The sequence below is a fragment of the Podarcis melisellensis genome (genome assembly GCF_964234715.1).
Source record: "Podarcis melisellensis genome assembly, chromosome: Z".
Lineage (NCBI taxonomy): Eukaryota > Metazoa > Chordata > Lepidosauria > Squamata > Lacertidae > Podarcis > Podarcis melisellensis.
The window spans coordinates 20,363,312-20,390,846 of record NC_138547.1 but is presented as its reverse complement, the minus strand read 5'-3'; the positions used below and the strand labels follow the sequence as shown (position 1 = coordinate 20,390,846).

At 45.7% G+C, this 27,535-nt stretch overlaps 1 protein-coding gene across 2 annotated transcripts in view; it reads left to right on the top strand.

Moving 5' to 3' along the window:
* The window catches only part of OPHN1 (oligophrenin 1), a 120,331-nt gene that overhangs the window by 48,742 nt on the left and 44,054 nt on the right, over positions 1-27,535 (top strand). For both annotated transcript variants that reach the window (XM_081897802.1, XM_081897803.1), the window contains 7 exons: positions 120-249; positions 1,973-2,073; positions 3,960-4,051; positions 7,506-7,584; positions 9,563-9,596; positions 15,961-16,023; positions 21,130-21,204. In XM_081897802.1, the coding sequence (XP_081753928.1) occupies positions 120-249; positions 1,973-2,073; positions 3,960-4,051; positions 7,506-7,584; positions 9,563-9,596; positions 15,961-16,023; positions 21,130-21,204 (574 nt within the window). The remainder of the gene's footprint in view (positions 1-119; positions 250-1,972; positions 2,074-3,959; positions 4,052-7,505; positions 7,585-9,562; positions 9,597-15,960; positions 16,024-21,129; positions 21,205-27,535) is intronic.

Genomic DNA, 27,535 nt, shown 5'->3' with positions numbered 1-27,535 from the left:
CAACAGGTTTCCAAAGACTGGCACAGGCACTTGAGCAGAATGTCAGATTCTTAAGCTTTTGCTTTCATGCTGTTATGTCCAAACTAAGTAGTCTTCTTCTTTCCCCATTGCTTTTGCAGACCAGAAATCACTTCAGCAGCACACGGGAAGAGTTGGAAGACCTCAAGAAGAGGATGAAGGAAGCTCCTCTCACTTGCAAACTCCCTGGAAAGCCGACCATAGAAGGCTACCTGTATTCACAAGAAAAATGTAAGTGTCTGCCAAGGGGATCCTATGAAGGATTTGCTGTGGTTCCTGCATTTCAGGGGACTGGACTAGTTGACCCTTGGGAGCACCTTCCAATTCTATGATTTGGTGACATTGGAAGGTGGGCAGACTACTTCATTGGAGGTTTTTAAGCAGAGGTTGGCTGACCATCTGTCCAGGTATCTTTTTAGTAATGATTCATTTCAGGGGGTTGGACTAGATGATACCCTTTGGGCCCTTCCAGCTCTTTCATTCTATAAGGCAGGCTTCCAGAATCAACCTCTGCTGGACTCAGCTCTGGACATTTGAGATTCCACTATGCCAGAAATGTTTTCCACAGTTTTCCAGGCCATATTTCCTCTTCATTGCCAGCCCGCAAAATTTCAGAAATAGCTTCTGCTCATCACTCATCTCCCTTCCAGCCAGTGATGGATTGGTAGCACATCACATTTCTTACAATGGAGAAAAAACTCGTATTTTTTTTAATATAAAATTGAAGGCAGGCTAGTTGAAATTGTTTAAGTTAAATCCTAAGCAAGGTAGAGAGCATAAAAGTTCTTTATATGCCAGGCTTGCTTGGGGTTACCTGGTCTGGAAAGAGCTTTTAAGTTCTCTGCCCTTCTGTAGGTGGTGGGATACTCATTATGAGACCTTGGATACGCTCATGAGATCTTGTAGGGCTACTTGAGTTCCCTCAAGATCTCACGTGAGCATCCTTGGCCTTCCAGAGCCAATGCACTGAGCAGGCCTTGCTGCTCAAGCAAGAGAGAGAGAGAGAGCGCTTACAAGCCCTTTTGTGCTGGCTCCCTTTGGATTACATAGTGTGAAAAGAGCTTTCAAGCTCTCTACTTTGCTTGGGTGGCAAGGTCTGCTGGAAGTATAGGGGATTCTCTCTGTTTCTCCCCGTCTCCGCTAGCCATGGGGTGACTCCAGAGGTTTGGCAATACATGATTTTTATGTATAAACAGAACCCCTGAGACAAATACTGCATGAGATGAAGTTGTAGTGGAAGCTTTTTAAAAAGTTTTCTGCACAGAACCTTGTTCTTCCACCAAGATTTGGACTTCCCGATCTCTAATCAGACTTTCTTCTCAGAATGGAGCTAAAGGGTTCCTGCACCCTCAGAACAATTATGGGACAGAACTGGCAGAATCTGCTACAGCTTTGCTGTGTGGAGGGAATGCAGCTGTTTTAACAGCTTGGAATATTAGTTCCCTTCCCTCAAATCTTTACAGGTGTCTTTGCCTGCCATCAAAGGCAGGGAAGAAGAATGCCAGGTGGTTTGCTTATTGTCAAGGGGATGGCCAAGGATTAACCTCACTGAGGTTGAACAGTGGGATGGCTGTTCTGTGTGCTCTTGGATAGCATGTCCCTTTGAATGGTGCTATGTTCAGAAAAGGACAAGCAAAATGATGGATGCTAGACTAGATGGGCTGTCGGCCTGCTCCAGCAGGGCTCTTCTGGAACCTCCAGGCCCAGGGGCTTGTCTGTGAGGACAAGATTTTGGAGTAGGTGGGTCATTGGCCTGATCCAGCAGGCTCTTGCTCTTAAGTGCAGGGTCTCCTATCCCATGCACTATTTCCTTGTGTCCATTCCCAGGTTGTCCTGCTGGAACAAGCCCTATTTAAAAGCTCTTTCTCTTTTTTACACCAGATATTGCATGCAAGTAAGAGATGTACCTTGGGCATCTTCTGTTAAATTTGTTCAATTCTGGACTTTGATGCAGGGGCCCTGGGCATCACATGGGTCAAATACTACTGCCAGTACGAGAAAGAGGCAAAGGTGTTCAGGATGACACACATGGAGCAGAAGCCAGGGTCAAAGCAAGTAAGTGAAATCCTACTTAATGCTTTGGGAAGCATTTAAAACTAACTCTCTGGTGGTAATTGCAGCTTGTGGCTTCTGGACACCACTGCAAATTTCTGCATCCGACCTTTTGACATGTTGCACGTATTATTATTAATTTATTAGCCAACTTTCACCTTAAGTTCCCGGGGTGGATTACAACATTAAAACACAGTACAGTCATACCTTGGAAGTCAAATGGAATCCATCCAGATGTCCGTTTGACTTCCAAAATGTTCAGAAACCAAAGCACGGCTTCTGATTGGCTGCAGGAGCTTCCTGCAGCCATTCGGGAGCTATGGAGTTGGACGTTTGGCTTCCAAAAATAGTTCACAAACCGGAACACTCACTTCTGAGTTTGTGGCGTTTGGGAGCCAAAATGTTCGAGAACTAAGCTGTTCAAAAACCAAGGTATGACTGTATTGAATGAATAAATGAATCTTTATTTGCATCAGCCATTGGCCAAAGCAATAAAACAACAATACGAGTTAGAAAGAATATAAATAAAAAGTCAGTTATATAAAATACAGTTGAGGGTTTTGAATCAATAGTCAAATAGAGGATATTATTCTAATTGCCCCAGCTAAAAACCTTATAACCTTTGCTGTCACCTGCTCATCTTGATCTGCCAAGAGAAAGGACACTGTGGCAGTGGCTGGGCGACCCGGACTGGACAATAAAAGAGGCGTGATAAATCTCATTCCTCAAGTCTTTATAAAGAGTGCAAGCCAGAAGGACATGCGCCACCGGTACTGCCATCTCCACAGGGACATAAGCATTTTTCATGTGGAACCTGTTGGAATTGTCCCTCAAGTACAGCCGAGGGCAGTACATTCAATCTTGTGAGAGTAAAAGTGCATCTATATTTTAGAATTGCTAGGTTATGCAGATAGGGTGCCAGAGAGTTGAAATGGGAAGGTGGAAAATTGTCATACCATGGGCGGAATTTCCTTACTGTGGCCAAGTTGTTCTGACGCTCGATATCATTTAGGCACTGACAAATTAGACTGTTTTACTAAAACCCAAAGTGACTAGCTGTTGGGGTGATAGACCACAAGAGTGAAGCTTTTGATAGACAATTTTAGTCCAGGTGCTCTTGTGACAATCTTACAGCACTAAGAATATTAGACCAGGGGGATTTGAGTTTAGGTGAAGCCAATAGTGAAGTGCCCTGCACCAGATCCATAATTCTACCGAGGGAAGATTAGCCTCTAATGATGCATTTGGGACACAGGGTGTATTAAACACGACTGTATTAAAACAGTTTAAAACAATTTATAAAAAAGAGTGAGTACTAAAAATACACTTCTCAAGTGCCAATAGCTCAGGGCGAAGTGGCACATCTCCAGCATTCTCCAAGAGCTGTTTAGTGAAGGAGCCCGGTGCAGCTCTCTTAGGGGCTGCCACAGAGAAGGCCCTCTTCTTCTGAGCTGTCACCCCCTCTGAGGGTGGGAGAACTACGAAAAGGGTTCCCTCTGTCAATCTCAGCACACGGAAAGGTCTGTAGGGAAGGAGGTCGCATTTCAGGTATTTGACAGCTGAGTCGTTTAAGACCTTAAACACCAACATGAACACCTGGATTTGGGCCCAGAAGCAAACTGGCAACCAATGTAGACATTTAGAAACTCAGCATGCAAAGTGGTGGTGATTTGGGGTGCTCCTTTTTGTTGCTTCCCTATAAACACAGATGACCACCTGTTCACCTTGCCTTCTGACTCAGCTTCATTTCAATGCCAGCCTTTCTGTCACTCCTGAGAGTTCTTCCCATTTTCATGGATTGATTTGCTTTTCCCTCTAAGCCTGGGATCTTAAAAGTGAGATCAAGTGTTCTCCCTCTCTCTTTTGCTTTCTGTAAATTCCCTTCTCAGGGCACCTTACACCTGATGCTGAAGTCCTGTGTGAGGAGGAAGACAGACTCCATAGACAAAAGATTTTGTTTTGACATTGAGACGCTGGAAAGGTAATCCAAACTCCTGGCAGGTTTTCAACTCTTTAAGTTTGCATTTCCTTCAAAAATTGCACAGGCGGCCGGGGGGGGAGAACCTATTAAAATGTTTCTTTACCACCTGTTATAAAGTGAGTTTACAGGACACAGAAATTACAGCTTTAAAATTAATGCATATGCATAGTAAAGTACCAGAAGAATTTAAAAATAAAACAAAATCAAGACAACAATAAATCACAGGTCCATGAGGTCTAGAAACTTACCATTTAGCGAAAGGCTGTTGCTCAGTGGTGGAGCATCTGTTTTACATGCAGAAAGTTCCACAACCAGTGCTGACTAGAAAGAACAGTGGCCTGATTCGGTATAAGGCAGCTTCTTATGTTCTTATTTATTAAATGTGTATTCCAGATAGTTAAGATAAGTTAGAAATGTTTAGTCAGGGTGGGGAGTAGTTTAATTTTAGCATAATTGTTTCTTGCTTTGTTTCATTATTGCATAATTGTTTCATTATTTTGTTAAGTTATTGTATAGTTTGTATTTTGTTTTTTAAGGGGAAAGGGTCAGAGCTGCCTGGAAGTGGGCCTCAGCCAACAGAATGGCTGGGGCAGGTTCCACAGGGGGGCATGTATTGCGACACCCAATCTCAGTAATCATGGGCAGGAGGAGGAGTTACACTAAGACCAGACCATGTCATTACTGAGGAGGCAGGCTTAGTCGTTGTCGGAAGACTATCCCTGCTTCCGGGTCCGGTCCTGAATGGAAGGATACTGGAATCAGCAAGGGAAACCCACATGACCTGAAAGTGTTGCTGTGCAATGCCAGGTCAATGATGAATAAAACCACTGCCATCCACAACCTGATTGTGGATGGAGGATTTGACCTGACATGTGTGACAGAGACTTGGTTGGATGAAGCAGATGGGCCTGTCCTTGCCGCTGCTTGTCTACCAGGTTTCTCTTCCGTACAGCAACCCAGGCCATGTGGGCGGGGAGGGGGGGGGTTGCAGTGATTTTTAGGAATGCATTAGTTTGCACCAGGCGTCCTATTGGGAAGACCCAGTGGGCAATAGGGGCAGTACAGGATTCCTTTTGGTGTACCGACCTCCCCGCTGCACCAAGGATTCCCTGCCCGAGCTGCTTCAGGTCGTGGCGGATGTGCTCCTGGAGAAACCTAGTTTGGTTGTCCTGGGGGATTTTAACATCCATGCTGACATGACCTTACAAGGGGCTGCTCGGGACTTCATGGAAAGCATGGCCTCCTTGGGGTTGTCCCTGAATAAGTTTGGCGCAACTCATAGCCGCAGACATGCCTTAGACCTGGTGGTTACCTCTACGGTTGTTGGTGATCTGACACTAAGTAAAAGCAAAACAAAAGAAGTGCCATGGTCAGATCACTTACTTGTGCAACTGGACTTCTTTGTGACCCTTCCTCTCTGCAGAGAGGTGGGACCGATTCAGATGGTCCGCCCCCACCACTTAATGGATCCAAATGGTTTCCAGAGAGTGGTAGGGGATGCTTTATCCCATGTTGATGGCCTTTCAGCTGATTCCCTGGTGGCCCGCTGGAATGCGGAGTTAACCAGGGCTATTAACTGTCTGGCTCGGAAGCGCCCTCTCCGATTGCATGGAGCCCGGACAGCCCCGTGGTTTTCCCTGGAGCTGAATCCGATGAAACAATCGTTGAGATGGCTAGAGCGCCGGTAGTGGAAAACTCATTCTGAATCAGACCAGACATGGGCTAGAGCTCAAAGTCGAGCCTACCAAGTGGCAATGGCGACGGCAAAGAGGACCTTCTTCACTGCCTCTATTGCACCTGCAGAAAACAGCAGCAGGAGACACTTTCAATTCAAAGTGTTGGTGCTGACCTTTAAAGCCCTAAATGGCCTTGGTCCTGTATACCTGAAAGAGTTTCTCCACCCCCATCGTTCAGCCCGGACACTGAGATCCAGCGCCGAGGGCCTTCTGGCGGTTCCCTCATTGCAAGAAGTGAGGTTACAGTGAACCAGACAGAGGGCCTTCTTGGTAGTCGCACCCGCCCTGTGGAATGCCCTCCCATCAGATGTGAAGGAAATAAGACATTTGAAGGCAGTCCTGTTTAGGGAAGTTTCAATATTTAATGCTGTATTGTGTCAAACACTCAATTGGGAGCCACCCAGAGTGGCTGGGGAAACTCAGCCAGATGGGCGGGGTATAAATTATTATTATTATTATTATTATTATTATTATTATTATTATTATTATTAGGTTGGCTTGATCCTGTCTCTGACATGAACAGAACAGGCTGAAATTGAAATTGAAATCTGACTGAGTTGCTCCAGCCACTCTGGGCGGCTTCCAACAAATTAAAACACAATAAGACATCAAACATTAAAAACTTCCCTATACAGGGCTGCTTTCAGATGTCTTATAAAAGTCAGATAGATGTTTATTTATTTGACATCTGATGGGAGGGCGTTCCACAGGGTGGGTACGGCCAACAAGAAGGCCCTCTGCCTGGTTCCCTGTAACTTTACTTCTATTGGCAAACATTTCTACAGATTACCAGAATGTTGGATGTTCCTTAGTGCAGAGAGTATTTCCCCCCATTCCATATCCAGCCAGGGAAAGAAGAAAAGCATTTTGCTAGTATTCAAAGCTGTCCAGTTTATTAAGGAACAGTAACCCACTTCCTCAGTTGCATGAAGTTGGTGAAATATTTGCAATATAAATATGTATTGCCCCAAAAGTCCACAAAATGTGATTGGTTCAATCTGGGCAAAACTGAATAAGCATAGTGACTATGTCAGCAATCACTAGTAACAGAACAGAATTGGTGGTGCTTGTGTATTTAAATGAATATCCTGCTTCATCTTGCCAAAACAACAACCCGAGGCACCTGAAAAAATACAAATGGGAAAAAATAATACTGCAAATCTATTCCAAACAAGTAAACAAACGCAGCCAGGCTTATTGCAAGAATTCAAAACAATAACTAATAAAACTCCAGGTGGTTGCCAAACAGTGCCAAGAAGACCACCAGCTACACTCACTTGACACCAGCTGCAAGTTAGAAAAGCGAAAGGAATAGGGTCAACCTTGCTGACAAATTCCAGTTCTGACAACATTGTATTTAGCTGTGGTTCTTCATTGCAAGGGGTGGGCCTAGATGACCCTTGGAGGTACCTTCCAACTCCACAGTTTTGTGATTGCATAAGTTAATTATGCTGCCACTCAAGCTTTTCCAGCTACTAGAAAAAATAAGCTGCTTCCTGCTCTTTGCATCCTGCACAACCAGTTTTTTGTATGCGTTTATTTTCCATCTCCAAATTTTTCATTGAAGTGCAGAGCAAACACTTGTATTAAAAGCATGTGCAAAGTCCTTGGTGCGAGTTGCCTGGAGAAGGATTAAGCACTGTAATTTTTGATTCAGTCTTCTTGCTTCATGGAGAGAAAAACTTTCTTTGTTTTTACCCTTGTACAATCTCTTGCAGACCTGGGCCCATCACCCTGCAAGCCCCTTCAGAAGCAAATCGGCGGCTCTGGATGGAGGCCATGGATGGGAAAGAGCCAGTAAGTATTAAAAATGCTGCCCCAAGTTGTGTGTTTTGATGGAGTTTCCACTGCCACAGGGGTGGGGATGTAATCCAGATGTTGGACCAACTCTGACAACTGGTTGTGCTGACTGCTGGGAGGCGGACTGCAACAAACTCTGGAGGGCCACAGCTTAGCTATTCCCCACCTCCCCTTTTTAAGTTAACTTGCATGATGTTTTTTAAGTAATGATGTTTCAGTGAGAAGCGTTTTAGCTGGTTTCGAAAAGCGAAATAATGACTCTCCTTTTTCAAAACTTCCAAACATTTGTTTGACCATTCCCAGGGGCAGCCTTTGAAAACGTTCAAACTCAAATTTGGCAAAGTTTTTAGGGATAGCCTCTTGAATTATTCATTTCTCCATTACATTTGACGTTGCAGGAGGAAGAGGCTGAGTGTGGCGGCATGATTGGAGTTAATAAAGCTAGGCCTGGGATGGAGAAAGGGAATAGAAAAAAATCTTTCTCCATCTCTTATAGAACTCATGGACATCCAGTGAAGGTGAATGTTGAAAGATTCACGGCATAGAAAAGGGTCCTTAGTCGTGCAACACATAGTTAAACTGTGGAACTCCTTCCTGCGGGAGATAGTGATGGCCACCAATCTGGATGGCTTTAAAAGTGTCAGCATTAGACAAATGCATGTAGGAGACGGATATTGATGGCTACTAACTGTGGTGGCTATTCTTTCCCTCCATTTCTGAATACCAGTTTTTGGAAGCCACAGGAGGGGGGAAGGAGTGTGCTCTTGCACCCAGGTCCTGCTTGTGGGTTTCCTGTTGAAGCGTTTTGTTGGCTCCTGTGAAAACAGGATCCTGGACTAGATGGGCCAATGGCCTGATCCAGCAGGACTCTCCTTATATTATTATGATAAATGTGCACTTCCATAAACTTGGCATAAATAAAGCTGCAGTCTGAATGATTTGCAGTATGCTTATTTTTAAAAAAAGGATTTTATTTTATAATGTTAAGGGATTTTTTAAAAGTAAAAGTGTTATGACTTTTTGATAGTCTCAGTTCCTTGCAATTTCACCTCCTCCTACTTCAGGGGTGGATAACTTTTGACCCCCCCCCATCAGCCGCACATAGCATGGTCGCCACTGGCAAAGGATTATGGGAGCTGCAGTCCAGCAGTATTGGGAGGGCCACGCCACAGGATAGCTACCCTGGCCTAACCATGTGAGCATTTTGTTTCCGTGCAATCTGGAAAGAGTCCACCACTCCCTGTGGAGATTGTTCCTGGGTTTGTTTAGCTTCCCTGGAATAGCCTGCATGTGACCAGATACCAAACCCTGAACCCTAAGTTATTAAAACCTCTGCCATCATGGAGATGGGAAGGCGGCTGCAGGAAACGACACCAGCTGGGAAGTAGAGGCGACTCCCCATGGCTTTTATGCAATGTCCACATCAGCAGCTCTTGGGAGAACTTTGCAAACAGCGTGTGAATTTTTTATATTGCAGTACGTTGCACATGATTGACTTGTGCAATTTCAACCTTACACAGTTGAAAGCCAGCCATTTGAAACCTCACAAATAAATTGCACATAAGATAGAGAGCTTTAAAGCTCCTTTTGCACCGGGTTTCCCCTTTTAAGCTCTGTGCCTTTCTTGCTGGGCTCTGGGATGCTGTTGCGAGAACTCGGATGGCACTGTGAAATCTTGCGGGAGCCTCCCAGAAGCTAGTAAGAAAGACAGAGAGCTTTTGAGCTCTTGCCTTGTTTGCTTAGTGGGGCCAAGGCTTGCCTAGTGCCTGACTCCGGAAAGGTAAAGATGCTCATGCAGGGGCTGTTCCAAGGGGGCAGTTCAAGCGTATGTTTTTTGCTTATGTGCACCATCTCTGGAACATGTCCCCTGTGCAAGAGGTGATTATACTGTCTTATATCCTGTCTTTCAGTCAATTTGATTCTTCAAGGGTCAACGTGTTTGCCATCTTTTTAATTTAATTTTGCTTTTATTTAGATCTACCACAGTCCCATCACAAAGCAGGAAGAAAGTAAGTAGCTCCCATTTTGGTCTATGACTCAGGTAGATCCCAGATAACCCCTATATAAGTGCACACACTTTTGCCAGCCATTTGTGCTTTTCAAAAGCATGCATAAGGGGTGTGTGTGTGTGTGTGTGTGTGTGTGTGCGTGTGCGTGCTGCTTTGAGAGAGCAGGCAAAATGTTCTGGATGCAGGTATCTTGGCACTTAGCTTGCTTGACCCTTACCATGGTAGCTGATGTATCTTTCTCATACCCTTAAAAAACCTTGGTGTAGAATCATGGAATGGTAGAGTTGGAAGGAACCCAAAGGGCCATCTAGTCTAACCCCCAACAATGAAGGAATCACAACTCATAACAGTGTCCACCTCCCTTCAGCTACGATTCCTAGAGGGCCCATGAAACGGCACTAGGTGATGTTTATACTGCAGCCAGGCAAAGGTAGGCTGAGGAGAGTATGGGCTGTAAGTGGTCACCCACTCACCTCAAATAGGATATTTCAGAGTTGGGGAGAAGGTTCAGAAAAGGGCAACCCAAATGATCAAGGGGATGGAGCGACTCCCTTATGAAGAAAGGTTGCATCATTTGGAAACTTTAAGTTTCGAGGAAAGGCGACTAAGAGATGCCATGATGGAAGGTTATGAAATTATGCATGGCCTGGAGAAAGCGGACATAGATAAGTTTTCCTTCCATATTTGGGCCACATAAAAGAAAATCCTTCTTCACACAGCACACAGTAAACTCTTCCCTAGGAGGCAGTGATGGCCACCAAGTCGGTTGGCTTTAAAAGAGGATTGGACAAATTCATGGCTGCTAGCCATGATGGCTCTACTTCTGAATACCAGTTGGCGGAAACCACAGGGAGGGAGAGTGTTATTGTGCTCTCGAATCATGCTTGAGGGTTTCCCAGAGGCATTGGTTTTGCCACTGTGAGAAGAGGATAGGCCATTGGTTTGATCCAGCACACTCTTTGTAATGTTCCTACGAACATTTTTGTAAAAGCTTAATGAGATTAAGGCAGAATCATTCTGCTATCCCACCCCCACCCCACTTCCTAAAAAAAAAAAATTAAAAAATTCAGGAAAGTTATCTGTGCCCACCCCATCATGTTGGCAGCTTCATCTCTCTCCTCTCCCCTTAAATAGCTGAAAAGGTTTTGACCAGAAAGTTTGCTCCAGCTGAAGATAATAACAATAATAATAATATGTTATTTGTACCCCGGCTGGAGCCGAGCTCAAAGTGGCTAACATCATATAAATAATACAACATGCATTAAAACAAGCAACCAATCAATTAAAATGCATCCCAAATTAACTCAAATAAATTAAAATTAAAACTGGACAAATGACAATCCTCAGGTTAAAATTGAAAGCGGTTAATACTTGCCAGGACCAACTGTTTCCACTGATATTATAAGGACCTGTGAGCAGGTTGGGAAACCTCCTTTGTGCTTGTTCTTATACAAAGAGAAAATGAGTTAGACTGAACCCTGACCAAAGGCCTGGTGGAACAGATCCTTCTTGCAGGCCCTGCAGAAGGATGTCACATCTTGCAGGCCCTAGTCTCTTGTGAGAGAGTGTTCCACCAGGCTGCAGTCATGGCTGAAACTGGCTTTGGTTGAGGCCAGTCTAATCTCCCTGGGATCTCCTGGAATCTTCAGGGTGTTGTTATTTGTAGACCATAAGGTCCTCCGTGGACATACAAGGAGAGGCTGTCCCATAGGTACGAGGGTCCTAGGCTGTATAGGGCTTTAAAGTTAAAACCAGCACCTTAAACCTGATCCTGTATTCTAGTGGGAGCCAGTGCAGCTGGTATAGCACTGGGTGAATGTGATCCTGTGGCGCGGGAGGACAAGTGGTGGGCTTTCCAGCACGGAGTAGTCTGTCCACATCTGCTGGGAGGATCCAGTCAAAGCTGTCCAATACTGGACCTGAGTACAGTTGAGGGGCCTCCAGTTCCGTTATTGTATCCAAATTGGCAGGGAGGTCACGTCGGAGCGACAGGACCTTCTCCGCAAAGAAGCTCGCAAATGCCTCACAGCTATAAGTCTGATTCATATTTAAATTTGGCTGTCCCTCTAGGGACGTAAGAGACCTAATTATACTAAAAAGTTGTGCCAGGTGAGAGCTAGTGGATGCAATGGAGGCTGAGAAGTAAGACTTCTTAGCAGCCTTCACTGCCATCTCATACGTCTTCATAAATGCCCTATAAGATGTTCTTGTGGCTCTGTCATGGGCACTGTGCTATACTCGCTCTAGCCGTCGTGAGGTCCTGCTTCATTTTCTGGAGCTCCTTGGTAAACTAGGGGGCCCGGTTTCTGCGGGGTCGCAGAGGACGCCTAGGTGCAATCTCATCAATGGCCACCAAGAGCCAGATCAATGAGCCAAGCTCAGTCAATGAGTCGCCAGGGGGAGCAGGGTCCCACAAGGCCTGACGGAATCCATCAGGATTCATCAGTGTCCACGGGTGAGCCTAAATAGGCTCGCCACCTAAGCAGGGTGGGGTGGGAAGTCAGACCATGGCACCTTCATCGAAGGAAACATGATCACATCTATGCCTGCACCAAAGATCAAATCCAGCATGTGGCCTGCTTGATGTGTGAGGCCCAAAACAAACTGGGAGAGTTCTAGTGTTGCCATGGAAGACCCCAGGTCCAGAGCCTGTAAGGAAGGGGCAGCATCAGCATAGACATTGAATTACCCCAATACCAGTAGGTTGGGGAACTCCAAGGCCCAGCCGGTCACCACCTCCGGCAGGTCTGACAGGGTGGCTGCTGGTACGCTAGGTGGCCAGTACACCTGCCAGATAGCCAAGCTCTCCTCGGCACCCCACACCAGGCCGACACATTCAATGCCGGAGAACGATGGTGATGGCAGAGCCCTGAAAGAACAATCTTCCCTGATTAACAATTACGCCCCTCCCCCCGGCCCACAATCTGCGACTGGTGGAGGACGGAGAAATCTGCCTAACACATAATTGAAGGGAGCTCTAACAAGCGCGTCTCACCAGATAAGACTTGTATCGCCTAATGAACCTGCACTGTGTGCAGTTTCAAATAGATGCCCATTGCTGCTCTCTACTGGGTGTGCTGCATATTGCAGCTACTGACTTTGTAGAATCGAAAAAGCATTTAAAAGGATGCTGTAGAAATTACCAGGCATACCTTGATTAGGGTACATTCAGACATGGGGAACGTGGTGTCTGTTCCCCTGCTTGTAATTCTAGTCCTTCCATCCCTCTCACTGTGTCTTTCTGACGGATATACTAGCACCTTGAATGAAACCTCATGTTCACTCCAGTGGGTGTGGTGTGACATAAGACGCTCGGTAATAACATCACACAGCAGATTACAAAAAAAGAAATAGGAGAAGAGTTAAGTATGATAGGGACCTGCTACCATAGTAACATAATGAAGTATATATTATTTTAGCTTCAAAGGTAGTAAAGGCAAGATATCCTTGTGCAGGACATCTGAGGAAAGAGAAATGAATCAAATCCTTCATTGTAACATCTGGAAGCCAAAGTTCATGAAGAAGAGTCCCATTTCCCTCCATGTTTCCCTAGCTGTTAATTTCTACATTATATCTGAGCTTTCACATGTAAAAGCCACTGCTGGGAAACAAATGAGATATAGTGCTCATTTCTATGCTGTTTGATTCAAGGAGAAAAAAATCCATTTGCAGTCAACCTAGAAAATCACAGGAGTAAACTGGTGATTTTTGGGGTGCTGGTATGCGCAAGAGAACACACCAGCACACAATACTTTTCTGTCTTTTTCATGGTTGAATCATGAGGGAGGGAACAGACAACTGTAGGCAAGTGTAGAAAGGGTGTGGGGGAATAGTAGCATTGTCCAGTGACGTCCCTTGTTGTCTCCCACGACACCCACTGGTGTGAACATGAAATTTTGTGCAAGGTGCTGGTATATCAGTCAAAAAGCCACAAAAAGTTGCAGTTCGACAACACAACAGGTATTGCAGTGTGAGAGGAACATCAGAGGGACAGAAGCACTAATACTATAACCAGGAAGGGAAGTAATGCAACATTCCCCGTGTCTGAATGCACCCTCATTAAGGCCCTAAAGAGCTTCCATAGGATATTTTTAAATGCGTTTGGGCCTATTTATTATACAACCGATTAGAAGAAGCAACAGAGCAGGAATTATACATTAGATGGATCTGCTACCATGGTAACATAATTAAATAATCTTATTTTTAGCTTCCGTAAAAAGAGCCCAGCATCAAAAGCCCGACTAAATAGTTTATAGCCATAATTTGCAGGGTGGGAATGGGGTGGTAGTGGGAGGAAACCCACTTAGTACTAGTAATAACTCCATAGGAATACTCTGATTAAAATGGCCATTCCATTTCATATAACAATATATCATAATTACTAATCTTAAACATCTGCTCATGTCCTTGCCTAACAGTGGAATCCCATAAATAGAATCATAGAATTGTAGAGCTGGAAGGGAGCTGAAGTCCAGCCCCTGGCAATTCTCAGAAGTAAGCCCTGAGTAGGACTCGCTGCCAGGAAAATGCGCACAGGATTGCAGCCGAAATGTAATCAAATGAGTCAATATATTCAAGACTTTCTAACCAGTTTCTTAAATTTGGGGCCTCTATTGACTCTCAGGGATGTGGAACCTCAGATTTGGGGGCCAAATGTGGCCCTCCAGACGTCTCTGCCCCTAGGGACTCTCCTCAGATCGCTACCCCTCCTCTCCCCAGGCCATTCCCCCCCCCCTTGGTTTGCCACTGCTGATATTTTTGAATGGATGAATTTGCCACTCCATCACTGGCAGCAGCTCTCCCAAGATTTCAGATAGGAGATTACTTGGGGATTATTATAATTAAAGTTATTAGTCACCTTTTTTTGCCACAAGTCAAAGCGACTTACAGAAAAAGAGGAAACACATATATTAAAATCAGGGGTGGGGTTCTTTAAAACACCCCAAAAACTCTGAAAGTTAGTTACAGGCTAAAAGCCTGCTTAAAGAGGAATGTTTTCATCTGGTGCCTGAACATATGTAATGATGGCTCCAGGCAAGCATCCCTGGTAAGATCATCCCACAAATGGGGAGCCACTGCAAAAAAGGCCCTGTTATGATGCTGCCACCCTCCAGACCTGTCATGGAGGAGATACATGAAGAAGGTCCTCATATAATGATCACAGGATCTGGATCAGTTCATATGGAGAGAGGCAGTTGTTGAGGTATTGCAACCCTGAGCCATTTAAGGTGAAGACCAGCACTTTAAAATGGGGCCCGGAAACTGATTGGCAGCCAGTGCAGTTGGACCAGGATCAGTGCAATATGTCTTGCCTTGTGAGCAACCCAGCTGCTCCAGCTGAAGTTTCTTCACTGTCCTCAAGGGCAGCCCCACATCTAATGTGTTGTAATCTAAGATAGAGGTTGCTGGAGCATAGACAACTGAGATGCCATTGGAGACAGAATCTGGGACTTGCAAGGCTTGCAAGGCAGATGCTCTATCATTGTGTTGTGGCCTCCCGTCAGGGCCAGTTGGAAAAGGTGGTGACAAAAGGATCTTTCTCAGCCCCACCTAGAGATGCCTGGGATTGAACCTGGGACCTTTAGCAGATATAACATGCCTTCTGGGTCAGGCTGAACTAGGAAACAGCTCTTACTATTCCTTCCTGGCTTTAGATCACTGGTGCCTTGTCACACCATCAAGGTATGCAGGGAATTGTTGGCCGTATTATAAGAAATCAATCTTTTAATGCACCAGCATGTACACTTCGGAACTCCCTGCTTGTTGACACCAGGCAGGCACTTTCACTGTACTCTTTTCAGCACCATTCTTCTTTAGACGAGCCTATCCAGATATGTAGAATGTTGATGTGTGCTTTAATCTTTTTTAAAGCTTATCGTTGATTCTAATTATATTCGTACCTTGGATCCCAAATGCCCTGGAAGTTGGACGTTTTGGCTCCCGAACACTGCAAACCTGGAAGTGATTGTTCCGGTTTGCGAACGTTCTTTTGGAACCTGAACGTCCGACAGGACTTCCGTGGCTTCCTGCAGCCAATCAGAAGCTGCGATTTGGTTTTCAAACATTTTGGAAGTCGAACGGACTTCCAGAACGGATTCCGTTCAACTTCCAAGGTACGACTGTATTATTTGAATGTTTTAAGCAGCTGCTTTCTCTCCTGATAATTCTATTGTTTTCTTTTTTATGTGTAAAATGCTTTGAGGCTTTCCTTTACAACCATGCGGTATAGTATAAATTTTATGGAGTAAATAAAAGAAAGACTACCCTTGTTCCTGTACCAGAATGAACTTTGACTTTTCCCTGCCTGCTCTTCCTCTCTGAACCTACAGGCAGATAATCTCCTGTTGCCCTTTGTATTTTACAGTGGAGCTGAACGAGGTTGGCTTCAGATTTGTCAGGAGATGCATCAACGCTGTAGAGACAAAAGGTGAGTGCCGCAGACATTGTTTCTGGATGCTTCCCTCTTATATAGTGCGATTGCATTTTTCAAGGGGTGTGTGTGTGGATTCAGGGGTTCTCCATAAACATGAATATCATGCATAGCCAAATCCTGGGAGGCAACTCCATGGCTAGCAAGTGAGGGGGAAGGAAAGAGAGAATCTCCCATATTTCCGTAGCCCACATGCCCAGCAGGCATAGCCCAGCAAGCGAGGCAGAGAGTTTGAAAGCTCTTTTGTTTGATATACAACAGAACAATTAGCAGTACTCTCCCCTATTAGCAGTACTTGAGCTTGTGATCCAACCCATTCAAGGTTATGATGACCCCATGGGTGGCTTTTCTCCATACAGCTGCCCATATGAAAATAGCCAGACATTGCAAAACTGGTGTTGGGTTTGACATCAATTCTTGGTATCCCAGAGTCTGGTCAGTAGCATTGGCTGAGATATTAACATGTCAGGTCAGAGTGGCAAAGGACAAACACAGCCCCTACTCCTTTTGTAACATCAGGCAAATGTTTCTGAATGCATAAATTGTTCAGACTGTGGCAGGAATCCACCCAACACTCATGGGAAAACGTGGTGCAAGCTTTTAGAGTAACCAAACAAAATCTTGTTACAAAGTACGAAAAAAGTCTGTAATTATATCAGGACAAGTTGTTCGTTGTTTACTGTTGCAACAGTTGTTTTCCGAAAAGGTATCTTCTGTTCCACAAAAAATAAATAAAAACATTATGAAAAGAAAAAGCTCTTCTCTCGCCAGGTCAGTCGATTGAGCACAAAATGACTTTAAGTTCTCTGCTTTGCTTGTGAGGGCAAGGCCCACTCAGTGTGCCAACTCTGGAAGTCCTGTGGAACTCTTCCACTCGAGATTCATCAGGCGCATTCTGTGCCAACTTTTAAACACTGACTGAAAACTTCCCCTTATTCCACCAGGCCTATGCAGGCAATTAAGAGTACACCCCCACAATGTTTGTGTTTTTAATTATTTTGCTTTTAACTTGCTTCTTAAAAGTATTATGATTTTACTGTATATTTTCATAGAGTGGCATATAAATATTTCTATAAATTAATAAAAAACTAGAGATGCTTGTGCAAGATCTCGTGGGAACTCTGATGGCCCTGCGAGATCTCGTGATAGCATCCCAGTGCTGGTGCAGTGAGTGGGCCTTGTCTCTCTGCACCCTGCAAGCTGCAGAGCTTAAAAGCTATTTTCATGCCAGGAAACCCAAAGTAGACCCGGTACAAAACAAGCTTTTAAGTTCTCTGCCTTGCCTGGATTTATCATGCACAACCAGTCTGCAAGAAACCCATGCAAGTTAAATGCACATAAGATGCGATCACACTCTACTGCAATTTCTGCAGACAGTAACTACAGTTTCTGTAATTTATGCAGGCTGCAATCCTAAACCCACTTATTTGGAAGTAAGCGCCATTGAACTCAATGACACTTATTCCTAAGTAGATGTGTACAGGATTGCACAGCTGGTGGTCTAAAAGCACTTGAAGAAAGAGAGTGGTGAAGTCCAACTTGCAGACATGCTTGCAATGTGAATAGCAGAGGCTTTTAAAAAATATATATAAAGAGAAGTTGGAATGTTACTAGCAAAAGTGACCTAATATGCAATCTTATAATTTGTTTTTGGAGGGGTGGGAAATAGACACGCTTCTTAATCGCTTGGAGAAAATTCAAGGCAGCTTAATGACCCAAAGTGACACAATAAAAAGTTGGGCCCGGTATTATTTTAGTTTTAGAGAGCTTTATCATAAAAGTGCCATTAAAATAAATGGTGTCTGTTTCGCTCAGTGCTCGAGATGAAATCTTAGACAATCAGACTCTTTTGAAGGGCTGGCAGGCAACAGCTGAGCAAATTTAATGGGAGCTTTCCTGAAATACTGGCCTGCTTCAAATGTTGCCATTCTTTCTTTAAGCATCTTAGTGGGTTCTGTCTGAAATGTTTTCTTTAATGCTGCATCCTGGAGAAAGCAAGTTTCCAAGCATACCTGGCGAAGGTGGGCTCTGCTGTTTCCAGGAATCTCCCCTTAAGGGGCATCGGGCTCCCCCTACACCAAGGAAACCACCCTACAGATTTCTGCTTTTCTGCATCTGGAGAAGAAAAGTGGATTTCTTAGCACAAATTATTGTTCTTAGGAAATGAAGAAGCATTCTCGGTGCTCATGACTATCGGACTAGCCTTGTAGACTAAGAGAGCCGCAGTGGTGAGGTGTTTAGAGTGTCAGACTAGGACCTAGAAGATACAAGGGGTTGAATCCCCACTTGGCCATGAAGTTTACTGTGTATGACGTTGGGGGCCAGTCACTGCCTCTCAGCCTAACCTAGTTCATAGGGTTGTTGTGAGGATAAGAAGAGAAGGAGAACATACCACCTTGAGCTACTTGGAGGAAAAGTGGAATATAAATGTAATAAATAAGTAGAATGTATAACCAAATGCAAATTTGTGAGGTCCCTGGGGAGGCACTTAGTAACCTACAGCAGGGGTGGACGTGGCTGATGTCACTGGTACTTGTCTTCTGCTCTCACAGCTTGCTCTGGGTGAAGAGTGAAAGACCCTCTTGTTGGAGGAGGAGTTAGAACGTTGGCCCTACCTCCTCTTCCTTGAGGATGAGAGGCAACCCTGAAGGATGTGATTTGTCCTCCTGCCTATCCCAAGAACATGGCCAAGTGAGGATTCAAACACTGGTCTCTTCAAGTTCCTAGTCCTCATTTAATCCCCACAACAACCCTGTGAGGGTAGGTTAGGCTGAGAATAGGTGACTGGTAAAGGTCACCCAATGAGCTTCTACACCATGCTGGCTCTTAAATTAATTTGTGACAGGTTTCAGTTTGTTTACTGGATAGCCAGGAAACAAATTTTCCATATTGTTCCCAAACCAACTAGATAGAGCAGTGGCACTCCGCTGGTGGTCTGCAGACTCCAGGGAGTCCACATAACCTACCTAGAGCAGGCATAGGCAAACTTGGCCCTCCAGATGTTTTGGGACTACAACTCCCATGATCCCTAGCTTAACAGGACCAGTGGTCAGGGATGAGGAATAGTAGTCCCAAAACATCTGGAGGGCCGAGTTTGCCTATGCCTGCAGAGGATCCGTGGCACGACTTGCATAGCAAAAACTACAACAGAAATACCAAAAAATTCAAAGGTAGGTGGTCCATAGCTTGCCTTTTGAAAAACGGAGTCCACAGTACTTAGCTGATTTGGAACCACTGACACAGAGGATTTAAAATTTTATTTTTAAACAGTTCCTTCACCATAAACATATTATACGACACACTGGTTCCTGGACTACACTCAAAGCTTGCAGGAAATGCCTGCAGAGCAATATTACCGTATTTTTCATCCCATAGGACGCACCTAGTTTTTTTTTTTGGGGGGGGAAATAAAGGAAAAAAAATTTCCCTTTATTCCCCCCCCCCAAACCAGGTCAGGGAAACCAAACCAGGTCGGAGAACAGCGGTATGGCGGCGCTCCGCCTCTCCGCTGTCCCCCGAGCTTGTGGGGCTGGCACTGGGGAGAAGCGCGCTTCTCCCCAGCGCCAGCCTCCAAACCAGGTCGAGGAACAGCAGGATGGTGGCGCTGCACCTCCCCGCTGTCCCCCGAGCTTGTGGGGCTGGCTGATGTCTGCCCAAAGTGCGGGGCGCTCTGCTTCAGCGCGCTCCGTGCAGCAGGCTGCTATCCGCAGCTTAGGAAGCCCTGCGGGAACTCCCGCGGACTCCCCAGGCTTGCTGATACCTTCCTGAAGCCTGGAGAGCGAGAGGGGTCGGTGCGCACCAACCCCTCTCGCTCTCCAAGCTTCAGCGAAAGCCTGTATTCGCCCCATAGGACGCACACAGTTTTCCCCTTCATTTTTGGAGGGGAAAAAGTGCGTCCTATTGGGCGAAAAAATACGGTATTTATGGAGCCTCCTTGGGGAAGCTGTGATGGCCTGAAATACAGTGGTGCCCCGCAAGACGAACGCCTCGCAAGACGAAAAACCCGCTAGACGAAAGGGTTTTCCGTTTTGGAGGCGCTTCGCAAAACGAATTTCCCTATGGGCTTCCTTCGCAAGACGAAAGCCCATAGGGAAATCTCCGGGGACAGCGGGGAAGTGCAGCGCGTCTTCCCCACTGTCCTCGGACCTCCTCCGAAGCCTGGCGATGGGGCGGAGAGCTCTCCGCCCCATCGCCAGCCTCCTCCGAAGGCTTGCGGTGGGAGGAGGGCTTTCCTCCCTACCGCCAACATTCAGAATGCTGTTCTGAATGTTGGCGGTGGGGAGGAAAAACCCTCCTCCCACCGCAAGTCCCAGGAACAGAGGAGAAGCGCTGCGCGCCTTCCCCTCTGTTCCCGGACCTGTCCTGAAGGCTTGCGGTGGGAGGAGGGCTTTCCTCCCCACCGCCAACATTCAGAATGCTGTTCTGAATGTTGGCGGTGGGGAGGAAAAACCCTCCTCCCACCGCAAGTCCCGGGAACAGAGGAGAAGCGCTGCGCGCCTTCCCCTCTGTTCCCGGACCTGTCCTGAAGGCTTGCGGTGGGAGGAGGGCTTTCCTCCCCACCGCCAACATTCAGAATGCTGTTCTGAATGTTGGCGGTGGGGAGGAAAAACCCTCCTCCCACCGCAAGTCCCGGGAACAGAGGAGAAGCGCTGCGCGCCTTCCCCTCTGTTCTCGGACCTGTGCTGAAGGCTTGCGGTGGGGAGAAAAGCCCTTCTCCGCACCGCCAGCCTGGCAAGCGGTCTCCATAGGAACGCATTAATTGATTTTTAATGCATTCCTATGGGAAATCGTGCTTCGCAAGACGAAAAACTCGCAAGACGAAAAAACTTGCGGAACGAATTAATTTCGTCTTGTGAGGCACCACTGTAATCTTTAAAGAAGACTCTGGACTTGGTTCCATCCTGGCTCCTGCTTTTGCAGGCTCAGGGCAAGGATTCTCTCTATGTTACAGCTGCCTCGACCACCTGAAAAACAATTTCTTAATTTTAAGTGAGTGCACAAGATGGCGCCATTGAGCTTTGAGTGCCATTGAGTGCCTCCTATGTCTGATTTGCCAGGGCTTCAGGAGTAATGGTGTTTTCTCCCCCCCCCCCCGCTGTTCAGGTATTACAGTCGAAGGTGTCTATCGAACTGTTGGGAGCAACATCCAGGTGCAGAAGCTCCTCAATGCCTTCTTTGGTAAGAAACAACGGTTCGTTGCCAACTGGGCTTTATTTCTGTGGAATCATGGGGATTCTGATTTGCAATTTACTAAATCAAACCAAGTTTCCCCATAAAACTATTATATGCAATGGACCAAATTTTCTCAATCCATTCAGGTATGGTAGGAGATATGTTCCCCTTCCCCAATTCTTGGCTCTTATGATCCTAGCAGAAGCTATACAGTTAAACACTATTTGCCGATCATATTCTGGAATATCTTTTAGATAACCAAGCAGAATTATTTTAGCTTTCAAGGGAATACGATATCCTGACATATCAGAGATATCAGCTTGAACGGATTTCCAGAATATTTCTATTTGAGTACAGTTCCAAAATATGTATATGTAATCTGCCTTATTTGATCCACATCTCCCTAACCTGTATATTAAAATTTATAATACAGTGGTGCCTCGCAAGACGAAATTAATTCGTTCCGCAAGTCTTTTCGTCTTGCGAGTTTTTCGTCTTGCGAAGCACGGTTTCCCACAGGAATGCATTAAAAATCAATTAATGCGTTCCTATGGAAACCGCCTTCAGACCAGGTACGGGGACAGTCTGTCCCCCGACCTCTTCTGAAGGCCGGCGGGGGGCGAAAGTCTTTGTCCCCCCTGCCTGCCTTCCCGGGAGAGCGGAGAAACGCAGTCTTTGCTCCCCCCCCCCCGCCTGCCTTCAAAAGCCCTCCGGGACAGCGGAGAAACGCGCTGCGTTTCTCCGCTCTCCCGGGAAGGCAGGCAGGGGGGAGCAAAGACTTTTGCCCCCTGCCGGCCTTCAGAAGAGGTCCAGGACCTCTTCTGAAGGCGGGCGGGGGGGGGAAAGTCTTTGCTCTCCCCCGCCTGCCTTCAAAAGCCATCCGGGATAGCGGGAAGCGCTTCCCTGCTATCCCGGACTGCTTTTAAAATGCTGGCGGTGGGGAGCAAAACCTTTTGGCCCCGGCCGGCCTTCCTGGACCTCTTCTGAAGGCCGGAGGGGGGGAAAAGGCTTTGCTCCCCACCACTAGCATTTACTTGCGAAGCAAGCCCATAGGGAAATTCGTTTTGCGAAGCGCCTCCAAAACGGAAAAACCCTTTCGTCTAGCGGGTTTTTCGTCTTGCGAGGCATTTGTCTTGCGGGGCACCACTGTATCTAACTTTAATTGAGTCTACATCTCCTGTATCGGACAGGCTGTGCTACAGAATCATAGAATTGTAGAGTTAGAACAGACCTTGAGGCACATCTAGTCCAATGCGGGAATCTAAACTAAAGCATCCATGGCAGGTTGCCATCCAACCTCTGCTTAAAAATCTCCAGTGAAGAAGAGTCCACCACCTTCCAAGGGAGTCTATTCCACTGTCAAACAGCTCTTACCCTTAGAAAGTTCTTCCTGAAGTTTAGCTGGAATCTCCTTTCTTGTGACTTGAAGCCATTGGTTCGGATCCTAGCCTTCCGGAGCAGGAGAAAGCAAGCTTGCTCTATCTTCCATGGGACAGCCCTTTAGATATTTGAAGATGGCTATCATAGCTCCTCTCAGTCTCTTTTCTTCCTGGTTAAACATACACAACTCCCTCAATTGTTCTTCGTAAAGCTTGGTTTCCAGGCCCCCTAATCATCTTGGTCGCCACCCTCTGCACATGTTCCAGCCTGTCAAGTGTCATTATTTTTTTTATCATACTTTTATTGTGCTAGCTGAAGGCCATGACACCGTCCTTAACATCAGCAGACACGAAATATACTGTAAAACCACAACCAAAACTGGCAAAAACCTTGTTACAGGGACAGTTAAAAGAGAGAGGAGTTGCCTATGTATCGTATAACTTAGATCCCTGAGTCCCCTTTACAATTAATGGCTAATTCATCCAAATCCATCACTCTAATCTCCCTAGCTGCCAGAGCATAGAGAGCAAATTGCTAAAATCATCAGCAACATTCTGCAGCCACTTCTTTCTCTCTGCCATAGTTAGGTTGATTTCCTGCGCAAACAAGGGTTTCATAAATCGATTTGTGGTTCTGCACAAAGCCAGCATTGTGTTGTAGATAATGAGATATATATTCCACATACAGTTGCCTGCAAAATCAGAGTCTTCCTTCATAAGGGACCTTATTATATTGTCCATCCAGGGCCACTGTAAGCATTGTCTGGAAGCGCAGCTCTGTGAAGGCCGCTCTTAGCAAGGCGGACAGAATTGCGCCGTTTTAATAAGTGGATACTGTGGCAAACATTTGGAGGAAATAATTGACTGCAAGTCTCTCCCTACTTCGTTCCAATAGAGCCAGTTCCTTATATGTCTCTTGTCCCTGCTCAAAGACGCTTGCAGTTCCTGTAAGTGGCAGTGGGCTAGGCAGTGCTGGATACCACCTTCCAAGCAGTTAGTATATTCCAGTTCTTTATAACACAGTCTCTCATCTAGTAGGAGCTCAGTTTTTTCAAATAGTTTAGGCAGACGTAATCAGCTTTAGCCCTCATTGCAGTCATGCCAAGTTCCAATTCAGCTTGTCAATATCCTACTCCAGGTGTGGTCTGACCATGGTAGAATAGAGCAATACTATGACTTCCCTTGATCTGGACATCATCATCAATAACAACAACAACAACAACAACAACAACAACAACAACAACAACAACAACAAAATAAGTTTATTATTTATACCCGCCCATCTAGTTGGGTTTCCTCAGCCACTCTGGGCAGCTTCCAACAAAAGATTAAAAATACATTAACACATCAGTCATTAAAAACTTCCCCAAACAGGGCTGTATTCAGATGTCAACCAGACTTCTGTTGATGCAGCCTAGAATAGCATTAGCTCTTTTTTGTTGCTGCATCTCACTGTTGACTCACATTAAGCTTGTGGTCTACTAAAACCCCTAGATTCTTTCACATGCGCTGCTGCCAAGACAGGTATTCCCATCTCACATTTGTGCAGCTGGTTAATTCTGCCTAAGTGCAGAAGCTTACCTTTGTTCCTGTTGAAATTCACTGTGTTATTTTGGGCCCAGTTCTCCAATCTGTTACGGTCATCTTGAATCTTGTATCATCCCATATGAACCTGCCTGGGTTTTGAGATCTTCAGGGGAGTCCCTTCTATCAGTCTGGCCACTGTCACAGGCCTGCTTGGTGGGGGAACAGGAGAGGGCCTTCTCAGTGGCTGCTCCCAAGCGTAGTTCAGCAATGGAACAATAAATCATCTGAGGCCAGTGAAGTGAACTCTTTATTCAATGAAACAATCCACAGCTCCAGCCCGGTGGTCTCAGCAACTCTTTCTAGGAGGTCTTGCCCCAATGAAGCGTTTGCAAGGACTGAAGGTCCCTGCCTTCCTAGTGCCCAGTAGGACTTCTCCTCTCCAGAGTCTTTCCCATGCAGTCTTAGGCTGTGTCTTCACACAACAACTGTCTGCTCCGTCTGTTTCGTTTGTGAGTTTTAAGAAACCGGGGGGGGGGGGAGGTGGTTACAGCAGGAGGGAGTGACTCCCTTGCTTCTTCAGCAGCTAGCTTCTCTGTCTCCTGGATCCACTCCTCTCCAGCCCCTGCTTCTGCCTCGGAATATGAACTGTTCTCTGCTGCAGCATGACCCTGCTCACCAAACCCTGTTGCCTCTTCTGACACCACCTCCAAGTCTGCTCCTTCTCCCTCTGACCACTCATCATTGTCCTATCACCAGTCCCCTGGCTCTGAGCCTTCTACCCCTGGGGGTTCCCTGGCTAGTGCCTCCTAGCGCTTCTCTGCATCCAGCCAGTCCATGACATAGAGGGCCTGCCCAATAAGGATTGTAAGGATTCACATTGTACTCTGAACTTTGCTACCATGGTGGTTTAAGGATGATTTTCATACTGCTGTAATATCCTGTTGCTTGTGCAGTTGTGTGGTGTAGCAGCTAGAATGTCTTGACTACAACATGGGAAAGACCATGGTTCAAATCCTCCCACTCAGCCATAAAACTCCCTGTGTATGATCCTGGTGGCCAGTCATTGCCTCTCAGCCTAACCTACCCACTAGGTTGTTGTGGTATTGAGGAAGGGGAGAGCCATGTATGCCACCTTGAGCTCCTTGGAGAAAAAGGTGGGATATAAATGCAACAAATATTTATTAATTTAGGGGCCTTGGTGCACAAGAGAATTGGGTCTTTACAGCATCTCTTCTCCCTGTTGATCTGCTAGTCAGAGGACTCTTTCGGATCTTGTGTTTCATTGGCATTCCCCAAGACTCTACAGACCTCTTCAGCTGTAAGGTGGCTCAGTCATAACCTGACCAAATTTGGAAAGGGAAGAAGAGACATTGCTTTGAATTATACCTGTCTTCGCATTTGGTCTGAATATGTGCAGAGGGATAAATGTTCAGCCTACAATCTTTGGAACAGAGAGAGATTGAAAGAGAGAAAGGATGCATTTGGTACCCTCCACTTCAGTCAAAAAGGCTTCCAGAGTTGCTTAGAAACACTCAAAGCAAGACTGCCCAAAGCTTATGATCTCTGTATTAAACACACTCACACCCACCCACCCACCAACACACACACACAAATTCAGGCATCCATTTTGAACAGTTGTTCTTATAGCTCATCTGGCACAGTTCAGGAGTAGGAGGTGCTTCGTGGAGCACCAGAAAAATGGAGAAATGCAAAAGGGGGAGTTTGGTCAAGTTCAGAATACTTGAAAAGTACAAATGAGGAGTTGGGGTGGGGATGCAGCTAATGGTTCACAACTGCTGTAGGTTTTGGGAGAAAGGGCAGCTGTAGATTGAGCAAGAGAGTTGATTTTCTTGAGACCAAGGGGAGAAATAAAGCTTGCAGAATGAGACAAGGCTTCCCAGCCTGTTAGGAAGAAAGCAGGCTATCAAACCTGATAAAGGCATGTGCACATGGAGAGCAAGATACTGACATTTTGGGAGAGGGTGAAAAAATAAATGGCTGGTGGGGCTTTTAGAGAAACTGTAGTTCAAACTGTTGGAATTCAGAGAGCAGCAAGCTTTCAGAAGTCAGAAAATAAGACAGTGGGGCTTTAAAGAAGGAAATCTGAAGGTTCTGGATGCAAGCTCAAACCTAAGAGTTCTGTAAGGAAACAATGATGTCTACCAATTTGGATGGCTTTAAAGGAGGATTAGGCTAACCCATGGAGGAGAGTGGCTGTTGATGTTTGCTCTGCATTTGGGGGCAGCAATGCTTCTGAATCCCAGCTGCTGGAAACGTAAGGAGAGGTGACTGCTCTTGTGCTCGAAGCTTGCTTGGTGGTTTCCCATTCGGCCACTGTAAGAACAGGATGCTGGATTAGATAGGCCATTGGCCTGATCCAGCTGGCTCTTCTTACTATATTTCAGAGCAGGAACGGCTTGCAGATAATAGGCTAATGTTCTTTTTTTTTAATGGTAGAAAACCAGTAGCATGTAAAAAAGCAACACCACAAAAACTATTTGCAGTTTGCACACTCCCTTCACCCCAGGAAAAAAGGGACAACCAGTTATCAGAATTAGAGCTATGTGGAATGAGTTAAGAGTCAGGTTATTAAAGTTTCAATTGCTGCTCAACTTACCGTATTTTTCACTCTAAAAGACGTACCCGACCATAAGACGCACCTAGTTTTTAGAGGAGGAAAACAAGAAAAAAAAAATTCTGAATCAAATGTTGTACTAAACTATTTATTAAACAACCGAAGGGTTTCATCAGGATATCCTGAACCTTGAAGATATTTATATCACCCCCACCCCACCCCACCCTGCACACATCCAAGGAAGCTGCTAGGTAGGAGATCGGGACAGACAAAAGGATGAACTTTGCACAAGATATGGTTAAAAGACAGAACTTGCTACAAGACTGAGTGACAGCTGCTAGCTTGGGTGACTTCAAAAGGGGATTAGACAAGGGGCGCTGCGCAGCTCTCCCTCTCTGCACAGTGCCCCTTCTGCAAAGCAGGAGGAGAAACGGAAGGGGCTCTGTTTCTCCTCCCGCTTTGCTGAAGGCGCACTGCACAGCTTTCCCTCTCTGCGCAGCGCCTCTCCAGCGAAGCGAGAGGAGAAACAGAGCCCCTTCAGTGATAGCTGCGCAACCTGCATTCGCACACACATTTCCCCTTACTTTTTAGGAGGAAAAAAGTGTGTCTTAAAAAAAATAATTCTTATTAAGTTCCATTTAACAATCCAATCATATCACATTAATTATTCCAAATTATTCCAATACATATCATAAAGTCCAAATATTTTGCCAAATTATAATTTTTTGTTGGGGGTTCCCATGCTTCGAGTTCAGTAAGGGTCCAATCATCTCATATGTCCGCTGCTATTAGTATTCACCAGTCCGATCTTTCAATCTTCTTGTGGAAAAAGTGTGTCTTATGGGGCGAAAAATAC